This window comes from Malaya genurostris, chromosome 2 (genome assembly GCF_030247185.1).
Source record: "Malaya genurostris strain Urasoe2022 chromosome 2, Malgen_1.1, whole genome shotgun sequence".
NCBI lineage: Eukaryota > Metazoa > Arthropoda > Insecta > Diptera > Culicidae > Malaya > Malaya genurostris.
Window position 1 is genome coordinate 308,915,940 of NC_080571.1, and position 21,804 is coordinate 308,937,743.

Below are 21,804 nucleotides of genomic sequence, written 5' to 3' on the forward strand. Positions count from 1 at the left end.
ACCGTTGGTGATTGTGAGAATTTTTTTACATACGAAAAAAAGATATCAAAATGTTTGATCGTTTATTTGCTTCTAGTTTTAACGAAAGCATGTAACAGGATGAACAATTTTCCGTTTCTAGCAAAAAGATATTAATATTAATTGTAAATCCGAGTGTAGACAAATGGGTATATATATATATATATATATATATATATATATATATATATATATATATATATATATATATATATATATATATATATATATATATATATATATATATATATATATATATATATATATATATATATTGAGGTATACCCAAGTAACAATTCATATGATAGATTTTGATCATTATTTATATGAGTTTTGTAATTGTTTTTTAATCACTACCTGTTTAATGATCTTTTGAAGTAAGAATAACAACTGGACTAAAAATAAAACAATTTGCACTAGAATAAAACCATTCAAACGCTGTTAATATTGTTTTCAAACATTTTCTTAAAAACATTATTGTCAGTTATATTCTTTCATAAATCTAGTTTGGTGTGGACGTGTTCATTGGATGACAGTTTTACTCAGAGCATATTTGAGGGTTCTAAAGAACATTTTTGACACATTTGCTGTGGGTTATTTGATTTATTGCTTCTTGTTGACATCAAATAAACTTCGAAATGCCAAACCAGGAATTATGATGGACTTTCATGATTCATTTTCAGAACGTATGCACAAATTTTAACGCCACGAAATAGTTTTATACAAAAATGACGATGAATCAGAGAAAACAGTTTTCATATATCATGGAGACTTTCGCAAGAACTGCATTAATTACAAGGCGATTAGTTATAATTCTTATTTTCATCCATACATTCACGAAAAAACTAAAAGCGTATGGAGTTTCTACGTTCGGAAAAGGCCTCCAACTCGTAGATAAAATCCAATATATTCTTACTGATTGCATTCAAAGCAGACATGACACACAAATAGTCAAGAAAAATATTATCAAAGCTACAGTTAATTCATAGCGGAATTCATTCTATCCGAAAGAATTTAAACTTTTCTTAAATTTGGAGTTTTAACGCAGGTTTATGCTGATTCTTCACTTTGCTTCATTAACCTTATGAAGAATGGTCCATTTGGCAGGAGAATGCTCTTATAGCGGTTTTCAGTAGACTTCCGTGGAGTTTAAAGTTTTAACGCAAGATTTATTATGTAGCATTGAAGATAGCTACAAGTATTTATTAAACTAAAAATTTTACTTGGAGACTATGGAGATATTTGACTGAGCGATAGAAATGCTGGAATAGATTATAAACAAAATGTTTCTTTTATCTTTTTAACAAAAAATGGTTCGAGAAATCTCTTATTTTTGTAAGGTAGCGTTACTTAACAGCCAATTCAGTATATTGTGAAATCAGGTCTTCTCATATAGGGAAAAGTTAATAAGATTACCTCAAACATTTCATAAACAACGAAAGAAAAGGACGCGAAACAATAATTACCATTTCCTTGGATGAACAGGTATGAGTTTGATTTATTGGAGGTGTCATCATATCCTGTGCGCTTCAAATTAATACAAATATAGCCTCACGTATTGATAATAACAACGCCATTACGACAAGAACTTTTGGCTTTAAATGGTATTAAATTTATTCTTTTACTCGATGGCTGCCCATCGGATGGAATCAAAATCAGTGTTTGAGTGCCCCGTATTTTCATCATTTTCAATAAGTCACATTAGCCGTGTTTTGAACGAGCACAACCCTGGTTTTCATTTAAGGAAGTAGTCAAAACAAAGCAATGTCAAATGGATAAAGTCGGCTACGATTAATTAAATCAGTGCAAAAATAGGGAAGGAAAATCTCTTTAGACAGCCAGCAATAATACGACGAATTTCATCAATTTTTTGCACGTTATTTAAAGAATTCTGTTCTGGAAGTAGCTACTGAACTACTCTTTTAAGCAAAAGTTTCTAGCCTGGTCATCACTGGTAGCAGATGATGGCCTCGGTGCGCATTCCCGAGCAGAAAATAATCCTTTGTGGCGAATATGGGGTGGGAAAAAGTTCCATTTTCCGACGTTTTGCTACGAATACTTTTGTGACTACCGCTGATCGGAAGTCAACTCTAGGATTAGATCATTTCGATCGGAGTTTCACTATAGGTGAACGAAACGTTAAGGTGAGTTCCTTTCATTTTGTTGGTCGTGAGGACGGAATATTAAACTTGTTATGATTGCCGTCTCAGCTTCAACTGTGGGATACTGGCGGTATGGAACGAGTTGCATCTGTTACTTCAAGTTACTACAAGTTTGCCGAAGCCGCGATCCTTGTGTTTGCCCTGGATAATCTTGCATCGTTTCATTCCCTCTCGCAGCACATGCTAGATGTGGTGACCTATGCCGAGAATGCTAAAATTTTCCTGGTTGGTAATAAATTTGACTTGGAACAGAGTGGGGATCCGGAGGTAACAGATGCCGACATGGAATCCTTTTGCGAGCAGTGCCATAGCCTCATCAGTGCTACCTACAAAACTTCGTGCAAAACGGGCGAAGGCCTGGAGGAGATGTTTCAGGACATTGCTAACAACTTGGTAGAGTCGAATCGATCCCGACTGGAATTGCAAGCTCTTGAGCAACACGGCTTTAAGATCGAACCGCCTGAAGAATTCGGTGAGCCGTCATGTCTTTGCTAGTATTTCGTGCCCTAAACAGGGCACTTTTGTTTAGTAAAAAATTGATGAGTTTGACGAGCCGTCCGGATGCGTTTTGATACTTGATAAAAAAAAAGTTGTGATCAAAACATTTTGCTAGGCGAAGATATTAAATTATAAAGTAACATCAGTGCGAGGTTGATCAAGTGCCATAAACATGGTATCAGGTGGTTTTTAACTTATAACAAGGTTTGTAATATGACATATTAATGGTATAATTATAACATTCAGAAATGATCGTCAGTGATCACATTAGACAATGTGATTCGTTGCATGGGCATTATTAGTCAATAATCACGAAGTACAGTTCATGTATATTTATTGAGTTAAAAGTCATTTGTAGTAATTAGATTCGTAGTATGGGTAATCATACATAATAGTCCTAATGTTATATTTCCATATGCTTCTGCTATGAATTACGAAATGATAAACTCATTAAAGCAAGGGTTACTATTCATGCTGATATAATATAAACTATTACCAGCGTTATAGAAATAGAACGGCTATATCGTTCTTAGGCTGGCAAAGCGATGAAACGCAAACAATCGGTTTTTTTTAAATTTGATATGTTATTGATACTAACGACATTCACAGTGGAGTAAATCTAAGGCGAATCCGTGATAAAAAAAAATAACTAGTTTGATACTAATCTTTGACACTGAATAAACGATGGTCTCAGGAAATCTGTAAGAAGAAAGAAGCTCCTAAATATTTGGTGAATGTGCAGATTGTCTGCTGAATTTCAACACTATATGTACTGTCGGATAAACTTTAAAATTTGTTTCTGTAGGTGTGCTCATACCGCTGAAATAATTATCGTTTGATTGCATTGATAGTAAACATGGGATAAATAGTTTTTATAAACATATATGAAACGTAGTTTAAGATTTTAATATATTAGAACCAAAACTGTCAATAAACTTTAGAGAGTATTTTTTATGTTTTCTTGTCTGATAGTGCAATATTTGAAACTGGGATATATAAATTGTCATGTGGTCTGGTCTGAAGTTTTGTGGGACTTTGACAATAGTTATAGCTTTTGATGGAATAACTTGCCATAAGTCTGCTCTTGATATTCGCTTCAAAGAGGAATTACGATGGGTTCAATGCTTGTTTGGTCAATGAACATTAGAAAAGATCCCAAGTGCAAATGACAGTTTCTCTTGGTTTACTTTCTCTTTCAATTGTTACGGCAAATTCCAGTAATTTCCAACTAATTCTACAGTTCATATCGAAAGTTGATGGTTTTTGCTATTATCCTATGTGAAGTGTTAGATGCAAAGATTACTGATTGAACCGTAATTCTCGAAGGAGAGAGTAAACAAAGAGAAACTGTCATTTGCACTTAGGAACTTTTCTCGAGTCGTATTGGCCGTAATCTCAAAAAAGCGTGAGTTTTTGTTTTATTTATTTGTCCCATTTTTCTTATAACGGCCAAAAAGCCACTTGTCAATAGTCACTTTGAAGAGAAATTCTGCAGAATTTCGTACTAGTTGTGAATTAATCCATAAACAGAAAAGATTTTTTTCTATTTCATCTGGTGTCAAAATTAACAACATTTTTGCAATGGTTCACCTGCAGTTCTTCTTCAAAGTGGCTTACTGGTCGTTATAAAAAAATGCAACAATTTATCTTCTGTCCAAGATTGTTCGAAATTTTTTATTCTTGAAGCGATACTTTGTTGGATTCTTATTTGAAAACAATTTAATTTATCCCATTTTCATCACCATAAAATATTCTCATTTTTTCCCTCTGCAACCCACTGCGGTTTTTCGCCTTTCAGAAACACCCGCGATGACACGAACTGTCAGCGCAAAGGCGAACAGCTAAAAATAAGACAAACAAATGATAATCATTAGCAGGCGGAGGCATTCAAAACGAAATTCTCGGGTTGTGATTAAAAATGGCCGCGTCAAGTGCGAATGTTGGTGTTATTATTTTGGTGTTTATTCTGCTGTATTCCGATGCGACTGGACTATCTGAAACAGGTAGGTGATAATTTACGCCTAGCACAACCGGGGCTTGGTAAAATTTGGGCGATGCATGTCTATTTTCGCTATGAAACAGTGCTTCAAAGTTTAGTGTGTTTTGCGACTGGCTGGCTCCAATCGGAATCACTGCTCTCGCGGACTAGTTCCTGTCAAAGTGTGAAAGAGACGGAATATTTGTTATGATTTTCTTGTGATCACGGATGTTGGATGTTTTTTGTTTTACATCAAGTAATCGAAATCATTTTGAATAGCGCTGTTGATTAGTGGAAAGTTTATGATGTTTCCTTATCATTCCTAATCGATCAAGGAGCCGATAATGGCAGGAAAGTGTGGTTTGATTCTTTTATTAGACCAACATGACATCTAGCAGGAATGTCTCCATCATTGAATATGTTTTTACTGGAATTTTATTCTGTTCGAAATTCCGTCCGATTAACTTTTCCACCTAACTGAAATGTGGCCCGGCTAGCTCAGTCGGTAGAGCATGAGACTCTTAATCTCAGGGTCGTGGGTTCGAGCCCCACGTTGGGCGGATATACTTTTTTGGATACGTCATGCGTGTTTATATTCATCTGTTTCGGTTTATTACGTGATTTGTGTCGAATAATGTAGCTGTTGTACTGAATATTTTAACCATAAATGAACGATATAACTAGCATATCTATTGTTTGTCTCACGACTAACCGTGCAAAGTATGAACATGTACGGAGATTTGCGTAATTGGGTTGCGTTCTGAGTTAGAATTCGATCCATTAGAGTGCTTTAATTGCTTTAACAATTTCGCCGGATTCCTGGCTCTCTGAGCAAATTTATGCTACTTCATTCAGCAGTCTTTTTCCGAACCGTTTCGCATAAGTTCATGGTGATACGCCACAACAAACCCAATGAAACAAACCGTTTGTCATCATTAATTCGAATAGTGTTGCAATAAGAAAATACCTCAGTTTGTGTTCGCAGCATCTCATCCAACACAGTCGAAATATTCTTACGGTCGAGACGACATAAACAAAGATAATACAGTGTAGTGAACAATAAAGTATGAGAAAGGCAAAAATAGGTATAGAATTCGCTCCAATTTTGAAAAACTTTTCGGAGGGCCGAGTAACATATACCAATCCACTCAAATCGACGAACAACGAAGAAGTCGAGATCTAATAGGTGACTCGACCGATGTTGATCAATCTCGTCACAAATGAAAGGTCTCCTCATCGGCCAGAACGCTGTTTTTGAGTTCGGATCGGATTTCGAATTATATGAAATTATCTTTCGACAATATCTGTCACAAACTCGGTAATAGCTATTCAACAAGCCATAGATTGTTAGAATCCGTTTATTTTTAACGGAGATATCGACAATTTTGTGTGAGCGAATTTTCTCTCTATTCCAGCAAAAGGAGTTTAGAGCGCTATATATTGAGGGGCGGTAGGGTCTAACACTTTTGAAAAATCATTTATCATTTTTTTTTGTATTTTCTCATAGTAAACTATTTCAAGAATATTCTGTGAAATTTTCAAGCCAATCGGAACAAAACTCAGCAAGCTATGGGCATTTATCTTTGCTTATCTCATACTGCGAAGAAGTACAAACTCTGCTCACAGGCCCAAGATTTCTGCTTCGATTGACTTAAAAACTTGACATAACATTCTTGAAACGCTTCATTATAAAAGAATACAAAAGAAAATATATGATTTTTTGAAAATGTTAGACCCTACGGGCTCTTTAGAGTAATAAATTGTTTCTTTCGATTTTATAGACAAAAAATTTTAAACGCGTTTTTCTCGAAAGCTGGTTTTCAAAGTCCGTGTCCATCGTCACCCAAAAACTACTAAACCATTTTTTTTTCAAATTTTGCACACACTTTCTACATATAAAAAACCAGACCCCAACGTTTTCCTTTTCGTTGTTTGTTAGTTTGGGGAGGTTTTACAGCTACAAAATGGCGGATTTTTTCGTGAAAAATCGTAGTTTTCATTTTGACCAACCACCAAAAATAAAAAAAAAATGAAAAAAATCAAACAGAAATGTTGGGGCCTAGAAAAACTTCTACTCTTTCTATATTGCTTTGATTTGTTCACTTCTGATTAATCTGCGCTGAGATACAGTGGACACCGCAAATCATGATTTTTAAGAAGCGTTCTCAAAAATACCTCTTCACTGACTTATTTCTCAATATTTTTCCACGAAAAAATTACAAAATGTTTTTCGAATGATGCTTTTTATCATGCAAAACATTTGAATTAATTTTGTTGCCCGATAATTCTGAAAAAAATTCTCAAAAATGATGATTTTTTCTATCGTTTAGACCCTTGCGTTTCTCTCTTGGTAAATTTCACACAGGTTGTAATTTTTTTAAGGTCTGTGAAATACTCAGAGTATGAAGTGGAGCAAAGAAATGTAGAAAAATTCTCTCGTGGTTCATACATTGAGAGACGCGAGTTCTTGTAGCATCTTCTACCGGATTGAAAATGTTGTATACAATATAGATAAAAATCGAGCAGCTTCTGTCAAATTTTCGGCAATCACCAACACTGTTTAATAAAATTTTATTCTGTTTGGAATTCCATACGATAAACTTTTCCCCAAAATTGAAATACGGCTCGGCTAGCTCAGTCGCACGGAGAACCCTTCGATCATAATATTGCGATATCGCAGTTTTTGATTTTTGCGATAGTTGATTTAACTAATTTCTTTTCGATTCTACCAATATGGTTTTTGATTTGCATATATTCAAGGAGTTGAAAATTATGTTGTTTTGCATGCTGTCAAATGCAGGAGACAGTTGAAGGCAGAACAATAATCGCAATGCAAAATCAACAACTTTTTTAGTTGAACTCTGTTCGCGTCGCTTCAAAATGTCAATGAAAACAACATCGATGGTTAAAGCGTTTGGTGAAATTGTTTTCATTCGATTTGAGAATTTTATGGTTCCATAACAAGTGTTTATCTAACAGCGGTGTTGTGATAAAGTTACCCTTGTTTAAGATGAAAAAGACTTGGTGACAAATTATAAAATGTTAATGAATGATCATCTCGTAATCTTTCAGGTATGCGCATAAATTTTATGCTTCAAATTCGATCATTGATTTACTTCCAGCAGACTGTTTTACTTCCAGCTGTTTGATACCGATGATGATGTTCATGCATTAGCAATAAAACGCTTTTTGACATGAATTTTATTTATAAAAGTAACAGGAGCGAAGGGTTTCAAACACACAGAACGCGCTGCGATTGAATGGCGCGTTTGAGTTGCCGTCGCAAAATTCCAATTCCCAGCGGTGATGCACCAAGCTCATATAAATTGACTAAAATTATCAGTGCATAACTTTAGTTCAACCGTTTGAAAGCATCATCTTTCAATACTCATTTTAGGTAAATTTAATAATTTCGCTAATTTACTCGCCCCTCCGGGTACTTTCGCTGATTAAAAACGTTTTTCTACATCAATCATTTCCGGTCGAATCCGAAGTATTTTTTTAGAATTTAGATCTTTACTGATCTCGACTTGACATGATCATGATCATACAAAAATCAAAAACACTTAGAGATCAGATCAGTTCTGATTTAGTAATGATAATTTATTCCTTTGTTAATATCACTTGAAATCAGTAGTGATCGGTGGTTTTCCCAGCCCTAATGATATTACATGTCAATATAAAATACTGTTTTCTATTTTAACAACGATATTTATTTCATGAATCTCAACAAACCGAACTTATTTCAAATAGATCATGACGTGTATCAGTAAGTATATTTTGATTATTTTCGCAAATCAATAACATTGTTCGAGTTGATTCAACTATTTACAATGTCTAAAACAAATAAAACCGATTTGTTTTTCAAATAACAGAATTTTGTTTCAATAACAACACCAGTTATTTCAACTAAAATATTTGTTGAAATTGAAAGGTATGTGTCCTCACTAATTGACAGCATTTTTTTTCAAACAGTTAAATTAGTTGTTTCAACCATCGTTTCTGCTAATCGAAAAACAAAAATGACAGTTTAGTTAAAACAACATCAGAAAATCAACTAATATTCTGGTTGAAATGGGATCGCGGGGGGTTCCGTGCGGTAGAGCATGAGACTCTTAATCTCAGGGTCGTGGGTTCTTCGAGCCCCACGTTGGGCGGATATATTTTTTGGATGCGTCATGCGCTTATATTTATCTGTTTCGGTTTATTGCGTGATTTGTGTCAAATAATGCAGCTGTTGTTTTTTGTAATGGATATTTTAACCATAACTTACCGATTCAACTAACATATCGATTGTTTGTCTCATGACTAACCGTGCTGAGCTAAACATGTACGGAGTTTGGCATAATTGGGTTGCATTCTGAGTTAGAATTCGATCGATTGCTTTAATTACTTTAACAATTTCTCCGGATTCCTGACTCTCTGAGCAAATTTATGTTACTGATATTAAGATATTATTGAATCACCTCAAGATCCGACAGTCGGTTCCGGATTTACCGGGTGATATGCGCAATAGAATAGAAAAATATGTACTGGATTTTTTAAAAATAGGTTGTACTGATTTTCACAAACTAAGATTCAAATGAAGGGTTTTTTCTTAATTCCAACTTCCATTTACGGTAATTGAAAAAAAAAATGAAAATGAGAAAACGTATTAAAACTGATAGATTGTTTTTTATAGTTTGCGTGTTTAATTAGTTGGCACCAACATAAATTTACTCCGGTACTACCGGTCCTCGGTTTCCGGTTCCGACAACACCGAAAGTAGTGGTTGAAAGCCCTATAGCGGAACTCATTTCGATTTGGGAGGAATGTGCGCTTTGTTTCTTTTCTTATGCCAACATAACATCTAGCAGGGATATCTCCATCATCAAAGTGCTTATTGGAATTTCTATTTTGTTTGAAATTCAGTATGATAAACATTTCCACCTAATTGAAATGTGGCCCGGCTAGCTCAGTCGGTAGAGCATGAGACTCTTAATCTCAGGGTCGTGGGTTTCGAGCCCCACGTTGGGCGGATATATTTTTTGGATGTGTCATGCGCTCATATTCATCTGTATCAGTTTATTGAGTGGTTTGTGTCGAATAATGCAGCTGTTGTTTTCTGTTCTGAATATTTTAACCATACATTAACGATTCAATTAACATATCTATTGTTTGTCGATTTCCGGTTCCGATAAGAGAAACTAAAGAATGTAACTTTCAACTTTCGTTTAAAATGATAATAAAAAAATTATCATCACATCAGAACATATTTTATATAGCATACATAGATCGCTTATTACTTTAACATTATCCTTTAACTTTTTTGTTGGTATTCGGCGAGTGACAGATTAGAAAATGATAGATGAAAGAAGTTGCGGAAAGGCTCACTTTTCGCAATTCAATTTATATTTTCAGTCTGTTTCTTTCAGTTTTAATACTCCTAGTAGTGTAATGATACCTTGCTCATATTCTCATGTCTACCATGTGTGCCAGTTAATAATGCGGGATTTTATCGAAATATGTTTCTGCAAACTGGGATTCGTTCACTGTTGTAACATTTTTGTACGTTCCAAAAATAAACATTTCTGTGTTGTCAATTGAAGGTTAGTGTCGTATACATTTAGTGAAGTAATCATCGTAATCGGAATTCTTGCCAAGAAAGGAGAATTTGGATCCTCATGAGCTGAATGATAGACTGCAAGGAAAGCGAAAAAAGCGGTGGGCGAAATTTTGCTTTCTCGGTATGATACAAATGAGAAAGTCATTTTGCAGCACGACAACGAAAGCGGCCAAAAACATCATTTCTGAACTCAGATGTCCTCTTTTGTTTCCCGTCCCATTGTCATTTGTTTTCAACGATGTCTAACGCATTTGATGAATAGCTCCTCACTAGCTATGACGATTTAAAAAATGGCTTCTCGACTGGATCGCTTCAAAAGATGAACAGTTTTTTCAATGTGTTATTCAAGACAAAAAAATATGAAAAAGCATAGCTTTCGAAGGTAACCACTTCGAATTAAGTATTATGAACCTACCACTTACAACCGTCATGCATTTTCATTAAAAAACGGATTATTAACTGGCCCACCTAGTATTACAGCGGAATTTTTCAAAATATTTATCTTTGACATTTCAAAAAAAATCAGAAAGTACATTTGGGCGTCAACTTTTGAGTTCCATTTAGTTCCATGACTACTTTGATACTTCCGGAATTTGGAACCGGTATAGCCGAAGTCGGTTCGTTTGGTCATCAACTAGCATAGTCTAAAAATTCGGAATAGTTTTCAGTCAAAATATTTTTAGTTTTTTTGCATCATCGCTTTAAATGACCGTTTGAACACACACACGTACGCAGAAGCATACGCACATACAAATACATTTTGTGATCTCGACGAGTAGATTCGAATAGTATATGAGACTCGGCCCTCTGGACTTTGGTACAAAAATCGGTTTTGACAGTGACTGCATAGCAATTTTCAAAGAGAAAAACAAAAGGCACACAGCTTAAAATCAGATTTGATTGGTAAAGCGAACTTTTTATTCAAATTAAAAAATAAATTAAATAAAATTTACGAGGACTAATTCATTTGTGTTGACTTCACTTGTGGTTGATTTTAATGGTTAAATAGTTAAAACCTTCTTGTTCTCGGCAGCACAACAAGATTAAATTAAAAAGGAATATGTGGTTTTCGGAAAAAGAAAAATGTGTGATTTTTCTTTTCCACAGTGCTCCCAATCCAAAAACATATAGGATCGTTAACTTTTTAATAGCTATTTCGGTATATTCCTGAGATTCGTGCTAATTATTACTATTCAACTATCGTGAATAAATTAACCTGTTGTGAAACTCATATGTAATATATTATACCTATTTTTCTATAATTGCTCCATGGTATTTCAAGTTTTGTTTCTTTTCAACGAGTTAGAGGATTCGTTTTGTGTGAGATCGAACTAATATATTCAATGGTATAATTTTATGATAATGTTGTATTATACAAGCATCCTGCTGTATTACAACCTCCCTTACCTCATCATTCAATATCATCCTTTATCGATATGTTCATGTAATCAATCAGGAATCTGACGTTTTATAACGTACAAAGATTGGAAGCGTCATAAAGATCAGTGTGGCTTTGAAAACCTTACGCACAAATGACTGAGCTCAGTCACGGAAGTTTGCTATACATGAAAGGCACTTGTAAGGCAGTCGAACGATTATGTTCGATTTTTCAGGTTATATTATTTCAGTCGCTATAAAGTAATTAAGCAATATAATCCGAACGGGAAACGCTTGTTTTTTTTTCTCGAGAAATACGCACGGCCATAATAATCATCAATCGATTCGTTCGGAAACGGCGTTTTGGGAAATCTGACACCCGCCGAGTTGCGCATCAATATGAAGGTAACAAAATGCTAAGAGGATTTGAACGATGTGGAACATTCCGTCAGTCGATGCGATGTGTAATAAATACTTTTTTGGTGTTGATTGTCCGTCATTGTCGATTTAAAGTATGAGCCAAGTAGGAAAACACCGAAGGAAACTAATCCACAATATTTAAACCTACCTAATCTATCCCCAATCCAACGAGGTGAAATTTCGTAGTAAGAGTTGAGCGCCGGTAATACTTCCTGTTTCAGGGTCAACTCTAATCCCAGTTGTCAGTGTACGAAACAGGAAAAACCCGGTCCGATATAATGTTTTTTTTTCTTCAAAAAGTACCATTTCTTTTGCACAGGTGGAGCAATCAGTTCGACTCAAAACAGAATCAATAAAATGGCGAGAATGTAATTGGTAAATGTATTTTTGCATACATTTTATTGAAGTTTTTGTGACATGAAAATTGTAAAAATATACGCCGAAAAAAAATGGTTTTCGATAAATAGTAATAGCCAACCAATTTTGATGCAGAATAGTCATTCAAACGCTAATTCGGTTTTTTGTGTGAATTAAAGTAGTCATAGTGCATTCTAAATAAAATATTTGAGTACTGTTCAGGATCAAAAACTGAATATCGGTAAAACAGAAATAAGTTTATTTGATCATCGACTATCAAAATCCGCAAACCCGAATAATTTATATGAAATTGACATTTTTACACTACTCACCCTGTATCTCCTGAACAAGAAGACGGATCTAACTAAAAGAGGGTCTAAATGATGAAAAAAATCATCATTTTTGCGATTTTTTTTTTCAGGATTAGGACATTTTTCAAGGTGCTTAAACTTCTGAACAATAGCGCTTTACGAAATTAGAGGTGATCCCAAAATAAGAGCGGTGAAAATCAACGCGTTTTGTCGGTTACGTCACTTATACCGTCATATCTCTGGAACCAAAAGTCACAGCCATTTGATCTTTGAACATGATCAATGGCCCGATAGTAGCTTTCAAACGAGCCTAAGTTTGTTAAAATCGGTTCAGCCATCTCTGAGAAAATTGAGCGCGTATAAATATCTTCTAAAAACACACACACATACACACACAGACATTTTCCGATCTCGTCGAACTGAGTCCAATGGTATATAACACTATGGGTCTCCGAGGCTCCGTTCAAAAGTCGTTTTTTCCAGCATTACTAATACCTTTCTATAGAGAAAGGCAAAAAGGATCATTCGAACAACAATTTGGTGATTTCTTCGTGGAAAAATATTGAGAAATAAGTCGGTGAAGAGGTAGCTTCTTAAAAATCATGATTTGCGGTGTCCACTGTAACTCAGCGCAGACTAATCAGAAGTTTGGTGCAGTAGTTTTTGAATGACGATGGACACGGACTTTCAAAACCTGCTGTCGAGAAGAATGCGTTTAAAGTTTTTTATTCATAAAATCAATGAAAACAATTTATTATTCAAGGGAGCCCGTAGGGTCTAACGTTTTCAAAAAATTATATTTTTTCTTTCAAAACTTGTTATAATGAAACATTTTAAGAATGTTTTGTCATGTTTTTAGGCCAATCGAAGCAGAAATCTTGGGCCTATACGCCGAGCTCTTACTTCTTCGCAGTATGAGATAAGCAAAGATAAAGGCCCATAACTTGCTGAGTTTTGTTCCGATAGGCTTGAAAGTTTCACTGAATATTCTTTAAATGTTTTACCATAAGAAAATACAAAGAAAAAAAAATGATTTTTCAAAAGTGTTAGACCCTACCGCCCCTCAATATTTAGCGCTCAAAACTCCTTTTGCTGGAATAGAGAGAAAATTCGCTCACACAAAATTGTCGATATCTCCGTTAAAAATGAACGGATTTTAACAATCTATGGCTTGTTGAATAGCTATTACCGAGTCTATGTTTACAAGGTCATTTGTGACAGATATTGTCGAAAAATAATTTCGTATAATTCGAAATCCGATCCGATCTCAAAAACAGCGTTCTGGCCGATGAGAAGACCTTTCATTTGTGACTAGCTTGATCAAAATCGGTCAAGTCATCTCTTAGATCTCGACCTCTTTGTTGTTCGTCGATTTGAGTGGATTGGTATATGTTACTCGGCGCTCCGAAAAGTTTTCCAAAGTTTGAGCGAATTCTATACCTATTTTTGTCTTTCTCATATAGAAAGGTTATACAATCACTGTGAAAACCGACTTTTGAACCGAAGCCATTCGACTCAGGTCGACGAACTGAGCAAATTTTTGTGGGTATGTGTGTGTATGTGACAAATAATGTTACTCGATTTTCTTAGAGATGGCTGAACCGATTTTCAAAATCTTAGATTCAAATGAAAGGTCCCATAAATCGCTATTGAATTTTATCCCGATCCGACTTCCGGTTCCGGAGTTACAAGGCAAAAAGGAGTTTATCGATAGGTAGTTAGCAACACTCAAACCGTTATTAGTCTGAAATGGCTTAATTTTTTGCAGCGTGTTTTGCGGTAACATGTTTGTTTACATGTCAATAACAGCTTCGCAATCGATTGGTTTCGGTACGGTTTATCGTTTCGATGATGAGTCGAGTTGATCCGGAAACGCGAAAGAAAATTCTGCAAACTTGGTGCTCAGAAAGTGGTGTCACGTACAACGAAATTGCAAAACGGGTGAAAGTGCACCACACCAGTGTCAAAAATATTATCAAAAAGTTCGGTAAGACCCTTTTTATGAAGGATTTGCCCCGATCCGGTAGGAAAACGGGTCCCAGCCAGCCCCGCCGGGGCTTAAAAGTGGTTGAGTACATCAGGAAAAACCCATCGGCGTCGACGCGGGATTTGGCCAAGCAGTTCAACACCAGCATCGGGATGATTCAACGGATCAAAGTTCGGAACTCCCTGAAAACGTACAAGTAACAGAAGGTGCCGAAAAAGTCCCTGGTACAGCAAGTTCAGGCCAAAACAAGAGAGCGAAAACTGTATAACCGGATTCTACAGAATAAAGACGGATGCATCCTGATCGACGACGAAACCTACGCCAAGGAAGACTCTCGAGCGCTGCCCGGACCGCAATATTATACGAAATCGGTGTACCAGGACCTGGACGACGCTGACACCACGGTGGCGATGGAAAAGGTGTTGGTCTGGCAAGCAATTTGTACCTTTGGTTTGCGGTCTACGATTTTCTTCACGAAGGGCACAATTAACGCCAAGGTATACGAGGAAGAATGTTTGAAGAAGAGAATGCAGCCACTGTACAGAAAGCATAAGGCTCCTCCTCTCTTCTGGCCGGATTTGACGAATTACGCCAACTCCGTTCTACAGTGGTTGTCAAAAAATAATGTACAATTCGTGGAAAAGGATATTAACCCACCGAACTGCCCGGTTCTTCGGCCAATTGAAAGGTATTGGGCAATTGTCAAGCGGCACTTCCGGAAGGAAGGTAAAGTGTCCCAAAACATGTTTGAAGAAGAGAACTTGTAACTGTACAGAAAGCATGAGGCTCCTCCTCTCTTCTGGCCGGATTTGGCTTCAGCCCACTACGCCAACTCCGTTCTACAGTGGTTATCAAAAAATAATGTACAATTCGTGGAAAAGGACATTAACCCACCGAACTGCCAGGATCTTCGGCCAATTGAAAGATATTGGGCAATTGTCAAGTGGCACTTTCGGAAGGAAGGTACAGTGTCCCAAAACATGCAGGAGTTAAAAAAAACTGGACAGCTGCCACCTGGAAAGTTACAAAAGTAATTGTGCAGAATTTAATGAAATGATGTCAAGTCCAAAGTGCGAGCGTTTCACAGAAACTAGGATTTTCTTCAATATAATCAGTAAAATGCATAAAATGTAAATGTAATTTTTCTACAATATATCGAAAACTGATGTCAAAATATGTTTTTTTTCGCTTTTTTATTGAATAATCAATGTTGCTAACTACTTTTCGATACACTCCGTATGTGCAAATCTATGAGAAAATGTGCACTCAATTTTCTCGGAAATTTCTCAACCGATTTTTACAAACTAAAATGCAAATGGAAGGTCTTGAAATCATTTAAAAACTTCTCGCAAAGTGGATCCAGATCCGAATTTTAAATTTCATGAGTAGTTTTTCACAAGCGATGACGAAACGAGGTGCACATTTTTATAAAATTTACTGGTAAATTCATCTATTTGGCAGACTTTGTTAGTTGGTGGATATATAAATCTACTTTGGGACTACTAGTGCACAGTTTCCACTTCCGAGCGCACCGATAATGGTGAAGAAAAGCTTCCAAAAACGGAACTCACTTCGATTTCTCAGCAACCGTTAAAGCGATTTTCGCGAATCATGATTCAAATTAAAGTTCTCAGTGTCTTAAAAGATACTATGCAATTTCATCCAGATCCGACTTCCGGTTCCGAAATTATAGGGCAGTGAGTATCAAAACTTTCAAACTGTCATACAAAATGATGCAAAACCGGTACGCAACGGTACGTGATGGTACGGAAGAAGAAGAAAACGAACCCGCCTAGCCTGTTCAATTTTGTATTGCGTGCAGGGTTGAAAAGGTGATGGTAGTTTATACCAAAGAAAGTTTTTGATTTTATTCAAGTTTGAAAGAAAAAATCTTGACAGAATCTTCTAGTGATGTTTTTGATAACATAAGTAATATGAGAAAGGCATCATTACACCATTATGTTGATTAAGAAAGATTTTATTAATTATAAAAAATAAAAATGTAAAGATGAGCTAGTTTTTGCCGAAAACAGTAAATAAATCCCTCTAGTTAATAGGTCTCGTAAGCGGATAACCATAAAAACTTACATCGATCACACCGGTTCCCGGAAATAATGGTCAAAATCTGTCAAATAGAACTCCCTTCATTTTCTCATAAATGACTGAACCGATTATTACAAACTTTGATTCAAATGAAAGACCCAACAAAATTCTGTATGGGACAAAATTGAGTTCTGAAATTACTAAATTGTGGTTTCAGAATTACAAAGTTATGAGTGTTTAAAATTTCAAACAGAAAGTAAAAATACTAATTACACACAAATGTCCTTTTACATCGTATGTTTCGCTGTTATTGGAAACAATGGTTATCGACGACGTTGTTTACTATAGGTACAGATGGCTTTAAAGTATTCTGTGATATAAAAATGATGGTTTAGTCTACATTTCATCCATTTTGTTTGTTCTAGAAATTTTGTTAACAAAGACTGTTAAAGACTCTCGGTGGTATGTAGTGGTTATGGCATCTTAGCCTCATGAAAGTCTGTCCCCGTAGTTCTCTATCCCACAAACGCCGACCGAATGTATCAACATGTCACGTAGCCCTTTAAAGGTATAAATGTGATTCCTTGCAAAACAGCTCTCACGTGATTATTTATGATGATACGCGATCACCACTTTTCAAGATGCAGCCAAGAAACTGCTCCTGTGGGACGGGTTCAAATGTATCAAAACGGAGAATTGGAAAGAAAAAAAAAAAACAAAAAGCTGCAGAACTTCAACTCGCAGAGAATTTTCCCATAACGCTGAAGATGAGCCATACGCACTTAGCTTTCCAGTGTGATTGCGTACGTGAGGACGATCGCAACCGACGTGTTTATAGCTTGTTTCGGGTAGCACAGAGGTACCACAAATCGAAATCGAATAAAAGGCTATATCAACATCGACGACACTGCTATCTGTCCATCATGGAAAGACAACTTTTTTGTTGAATTTTATTCGCTCTTCTCCCGCAATCATCGCATCGGTTCAGTAAAAGAAGGTATGATCCCCGAGAGTTGTGCTGCGTGCTGCAGACGCCAAAGGAAATGGCACCATTATCGGTACACAGTATTACCGCGGGTGCCGTATCCATAAACATTTACCAATAATTAAAAATTCAAGAAAATAGCAAACAACGTTCAGTCCATGAGTTGAATGTCCCGTCAGTTGGAAGTAAATATGCCGTTGACTGTTGACAACGTGGTGTTTGCTCGACGTGATCAATCTTAGCTCTGATGCTAAATTTCATGCCAGAACGGTAGTATGCCGAAGTATATTTTTTATTTTAATTTGCAAATAAATAAAAGTCTCGAAGAAGTTGTATTTGGCAAAGTAAGTGCTTCCAGTTATCCGCAAATATGTGTCCATGCTGTTTGATCAATCAGATGAGTTGTGATGCTGAAAGTCATAGAAACTGATTGCTGAGTATCTTTTGTTCTACATACAATCGGATTATTGCTCGCAATCGATCAGCATTGCTCAGTCGATCTTAGCTCCAAATTCCACTGTTGTGGTTGTTTCACTGCATGTTCATATTCGAATAAGGAAAGTTTATCTTGTCAACGAATAAACTCTATTTTAACATTCTATGATTTGACACGAGTCTAAGTCGTAAGAGTTGAACAGAGTCGGATTACCGTATTATATTTTATGAAAGTATAATCAAGAAAACTTTTTATACTTGAGATCGTTATTACTATGACGATTAGGCATTTTCGATGCTGTCGAGTAATGTTGAAGGGTAGTTGGTTGACTGATTGACTCTTAGTTCATTATATCGTCATTATTCTTGTTATTGTTACCTGAGGAGTCGTTTTTTATTCATGCATTTTTTTTACACGGCGCCGGATCCCAAAAGCTGAACATGACCTACATGAACATTACCTTGTAGATGAATAGAATACATAGTTCAAATTCTTACTGGATCTCTCGTTGTTACTCTTTATGTTGAGGAAGAGGCGTTCTCATTACTATTTTGCATGGTTTAACGGCAGATCTTTATACTTTTTCACAGTAATTTTTGCTATTGCTTTGGTTGTTGTAGTAATAATTACCACCGCTCAAACTGTTGAGATCACTGTCAGTTCTAGTTGGCTTGTCTGTTGTTTGATGGTTATTCTTGTGTTTGGTTGTACATAGGGTAACGGCTCCCTATTTCATCTGAGCTCCTATTTCCATCTCATCCCTTCACCTCATTACTTTGAACATGAATAATATTTTACAACCTACCTGAACCAAACATTGAAATGTTTTAAAATGATTATAAAAGCTATTGTCACACTTTCCTATTGAAAGAAACGGTTTTAAGTTCTTCGTTTATCGTTTTTTTCATTAAAAATAAACTCACTTTTCAATTTAGGACACATTTTCGTCTCAAGATTTACAGTTCGTCATGTTTCTGATTATCTACTAATCGATTCGTCTCAAAACATGATCACTTTTTCGCACAATTACACTACCATTGAATGCTGGATGACTTCATAATTAGTAATGTTCACTTGCCACTTGTTTAATTAACGATTTAAAACATCAAAAACTACCCGACAAACAATAAAAGTCTTTAAAAATATGAGATGAAAGTTTTTCACTTAGTTCACTTGATTGCGCTTTGTTTTCGTCTTATTTGGTTTTGCAAAGTTGCCAAGTTATCTCATATTGTTAAAAAAAATAAATTGTTTTTCTTCTTCAAATTATTATCAAAAAGTATGTTTTTGGTATCCGTGACATTAGTTTAATTATATTATCGATATTAATATTTAAATAAAGCTGTTTTGGCTTCGAATATTACCAGAAAGAGCGTGTTAAATACTAATGAAATAACCATTGTTGCAAATCTAGTAGCACTGGTTTCATTCCGCTATACGCCAACATAACGCTGTGAAGTGTGTGTGTGTGTTTCATCGGCTGTGCACAGAGATGCCAGATGTTTTCATAGAAAATATGTATTACTTTGCATATAAAGTCTATATCTGTTCTATCTGTTTTCACTAATAAAATGATGTTAAAAGATGCCCCATTAATTAGATAATTCAACGAGTAAATTATTTACCAATAATAATAATGTGGAAAAATCCTGGTGGGTACGGTTGTATCGTTTGAGTTGAATATATGGCAGCGGTGAGGCAGTCGGTCACCAGAATGTCTGTCAGCCATATTTTTCCAATTGGCGGCGTTTAGTCAGCCATCTGGCAGCCGCATACGCATGGGTCAGAGTGTAATAGTGGAATATTTTGTTTTGATTGCTGTCGCCATTGCTAATTTATAGGATGAATAAAGGATCAACGATAGGATGGATAAAAATCCATTGAGATGAAATTAGGAGCAGAGTAGTGAACACATCATAAGTGTTTTTAGCTGTTTTATGAATATTAGTTAAATTTTCAAGCAATGTGAATCAATTCTCAACGTGGAGCAAGGCGAATGAAGCAGTAATATGAAATAGTTATAGTGATTTTAGTGGCTAAATCGGGGTTTGAAGGCGACGTCCTTACAAATGAGATGAAATAGGGAGCCCTTACCCTAAATGATTTCTTGCTGTACTTACCGTAGTGAATCGATTATTTGCAAAATTGATACGTAATTAACTGATTTTTGTAGGCTATCAGCGTTTCTATAGAATACCTTCCGATCTGACCAAACATCATGTAACGATCTTATGTAACTTCCCTTGGGATGTACTCTCCGTACCGCCAGGGATGTCCATCTACTCTGTGTGGAGAAGAGCAAGTTGAATTTATCTCGCGCTCTGACAACATCAACGAGACCTCATCTCTTTTACACATAAATACCATCATGAGAGCGCGTATTTATTTCCTTACACCTCTAGCACAGGATCGCACCAAAGGGCTAAAGAAGAGCAGTGAAATTCTCTACGATAAACACAGATATTTTTTATTCAACAAGAGTACAACTTCTCATTAAAATTTCAATTTTGTCTATTGCGATGAAAACAACAGGTCAACTCTATTCTCTATAAATCATCGAAAATCACTTAACTGTTCGCAGACTAGTGCGCACACTGATGTACACATGGGTGTTATTTAGATGAGATCGATTAATGCGAAGAGAATAATATTCTCTCGCACCGACATCTTAAGCCGCAAGTGCATACCCAAAATCTGTCCATTCGGCACTGAACACAAGTGTGCGTTTCTTTTGGTGCTGTTCTCGATGGTTGCATGAAATGAAAGGTCTAATGGTCCCATGCGGAATTCCTGAATTTCATCCGGATCCGACTTCCGGTTCCGGAGTGATAGGGTAAAGTTTGTTCAATATTGTACACCGTCACTTAAACCGGCGAAACAAAAAACGTAAAAAATTTCCTAAACCTATCTCAAAACTACACAAATTGATAGTCATTATCAGTAGGCAACTAAACAAACCGATTTTGGCTATCCTGGTTCCCGGTATCTGGTTCCGGAAGCACCGGAAATAGGGGTCATATATACCAAAATGGATCTCACTCATTTTTCTCAGCGACGGTTTGACCGATTTCCACAAACTTAGATTCAAATGAAAGGTCTTCCGATCCCATACGGAATTTCTGAAATTCGTCTGGATCCGACTTCCGGTCCAGAGGTTATAGGGTATAGTGTTGGTGAAGCAAATAGTCAGTCAACAATTTATGGTTAGAAAATTATTTATTTCATTTTTACAGAAAATGTTCCGTTTTCACAATTCTGTGAAAAAAATTAAAATATAATTACTATGAACACCAGTGAAAATCATTTTTTTTGTACATCAAAATTGTATCAGTAGGATGAACCAGAGTTTTCGCCCACCCAGGCAAAGTAAGTTTACATGTCACTGAGCGCTGGGTATTATACCGCTTTGCCCCAAGAAAACATTTTTCCTTTCAACTCCTACATTATAGAAGCTTTATGAAATACTACGAAACTTTTTTTTCCATATGGATTTATATAAATTGCGTGCGATTGAAAATATCGAACAATCATAAGACGCACCAAAACAGACTCGTGTTATTGAAATAATACTTCTGCAAGAAAACTGACGAAAACGTATGGTAAAGTTCGAGGGTTTCCAATCCTATT

At 35.8% G+C, this 21,804-nt stretch overlaps 2 protein-coding genes and 2 non-coding genes across 4 annotated transcripts in view; all 4 read left to right on the top strand.

Annotated features, from left to right (window-relative positions):
• Nucleotides 1-1,765: 1,765 nt before the first annotated feature.
• On the top strand, nucleotides 1,766-3,617 carry LOC131431053 (ras-related protein Rab-30). Its single transcript, XM_058596507.1, has 2 exons — nucleotides 1,766-2,162; nucleotides 2,229-3,617. Exons 1-2 carry the CDS (start codon nucleotides 1,980-1,982, stop codon nucleotides 2,673-2,675), a joined length of 630 nt encoding a protein of 209 aa, XP_058452490.1. The 5' UTR covers nucleotides 1,766-1,979; the 3' UTR covers nucleotides 2,676-3,617.
• A 932-nt stretch (nucleotides 3,618-4,549) lies between these two features.
• Nucleotides 4,550-21,804, top strand: part of LOC131431054 (bone morphogenetic protein receptor type-1B) — a 335,571-nt gene continuing 318,316 nt past the window's right edge. The window contains exon 1 of the mRNA XM_058596508.1: nucleotides 4,550-4,681. Coding sequence (XP_058452491.1) covers nucleotides 4,597-4,681 — 85 coding nt within the window. The 5' untranslated portion in view covers nucleotides 4,550-4,596. The remainder of the gene's footprint in view (nucleotides 4,682-21,804) is intronic.
• Nucleotides 5,144-5,216, top strand: Trnak-cuu (transfer RNA lysine (anticodon CUU)). The gene has a single exon. It is a non-coding gene; the product is annotated as a tRNA-Lys (tRNA).
• On the top strand, nucleotides 9,600-9,673 carry Trnak-cuu (transfer RNA lysine (anticodon CUU)). The gene has a single exon. It is a non-coding gene; the product is annotated as a tRNA-Lys (tRNA).

What these genes read in the sequence shown, in the direction of transcription:
- LOC131431053 (XM_058596507.1), top strand. Translation starts at nt 1,980, where the DNA reads ATGATGGCCTCGGTGCGCATTCCCGAGCAGAAAATAATCCTTTGTGGC. An exon ending in TAGGTGAACGAAACGTTAAG is followed by an intron (nt 2,163 to 2,228) that starts GTGAGTTCCTTT and finishes TTGCCGTCTCAG; the next exon opens with CTTCAACTGTGGGATACTGG.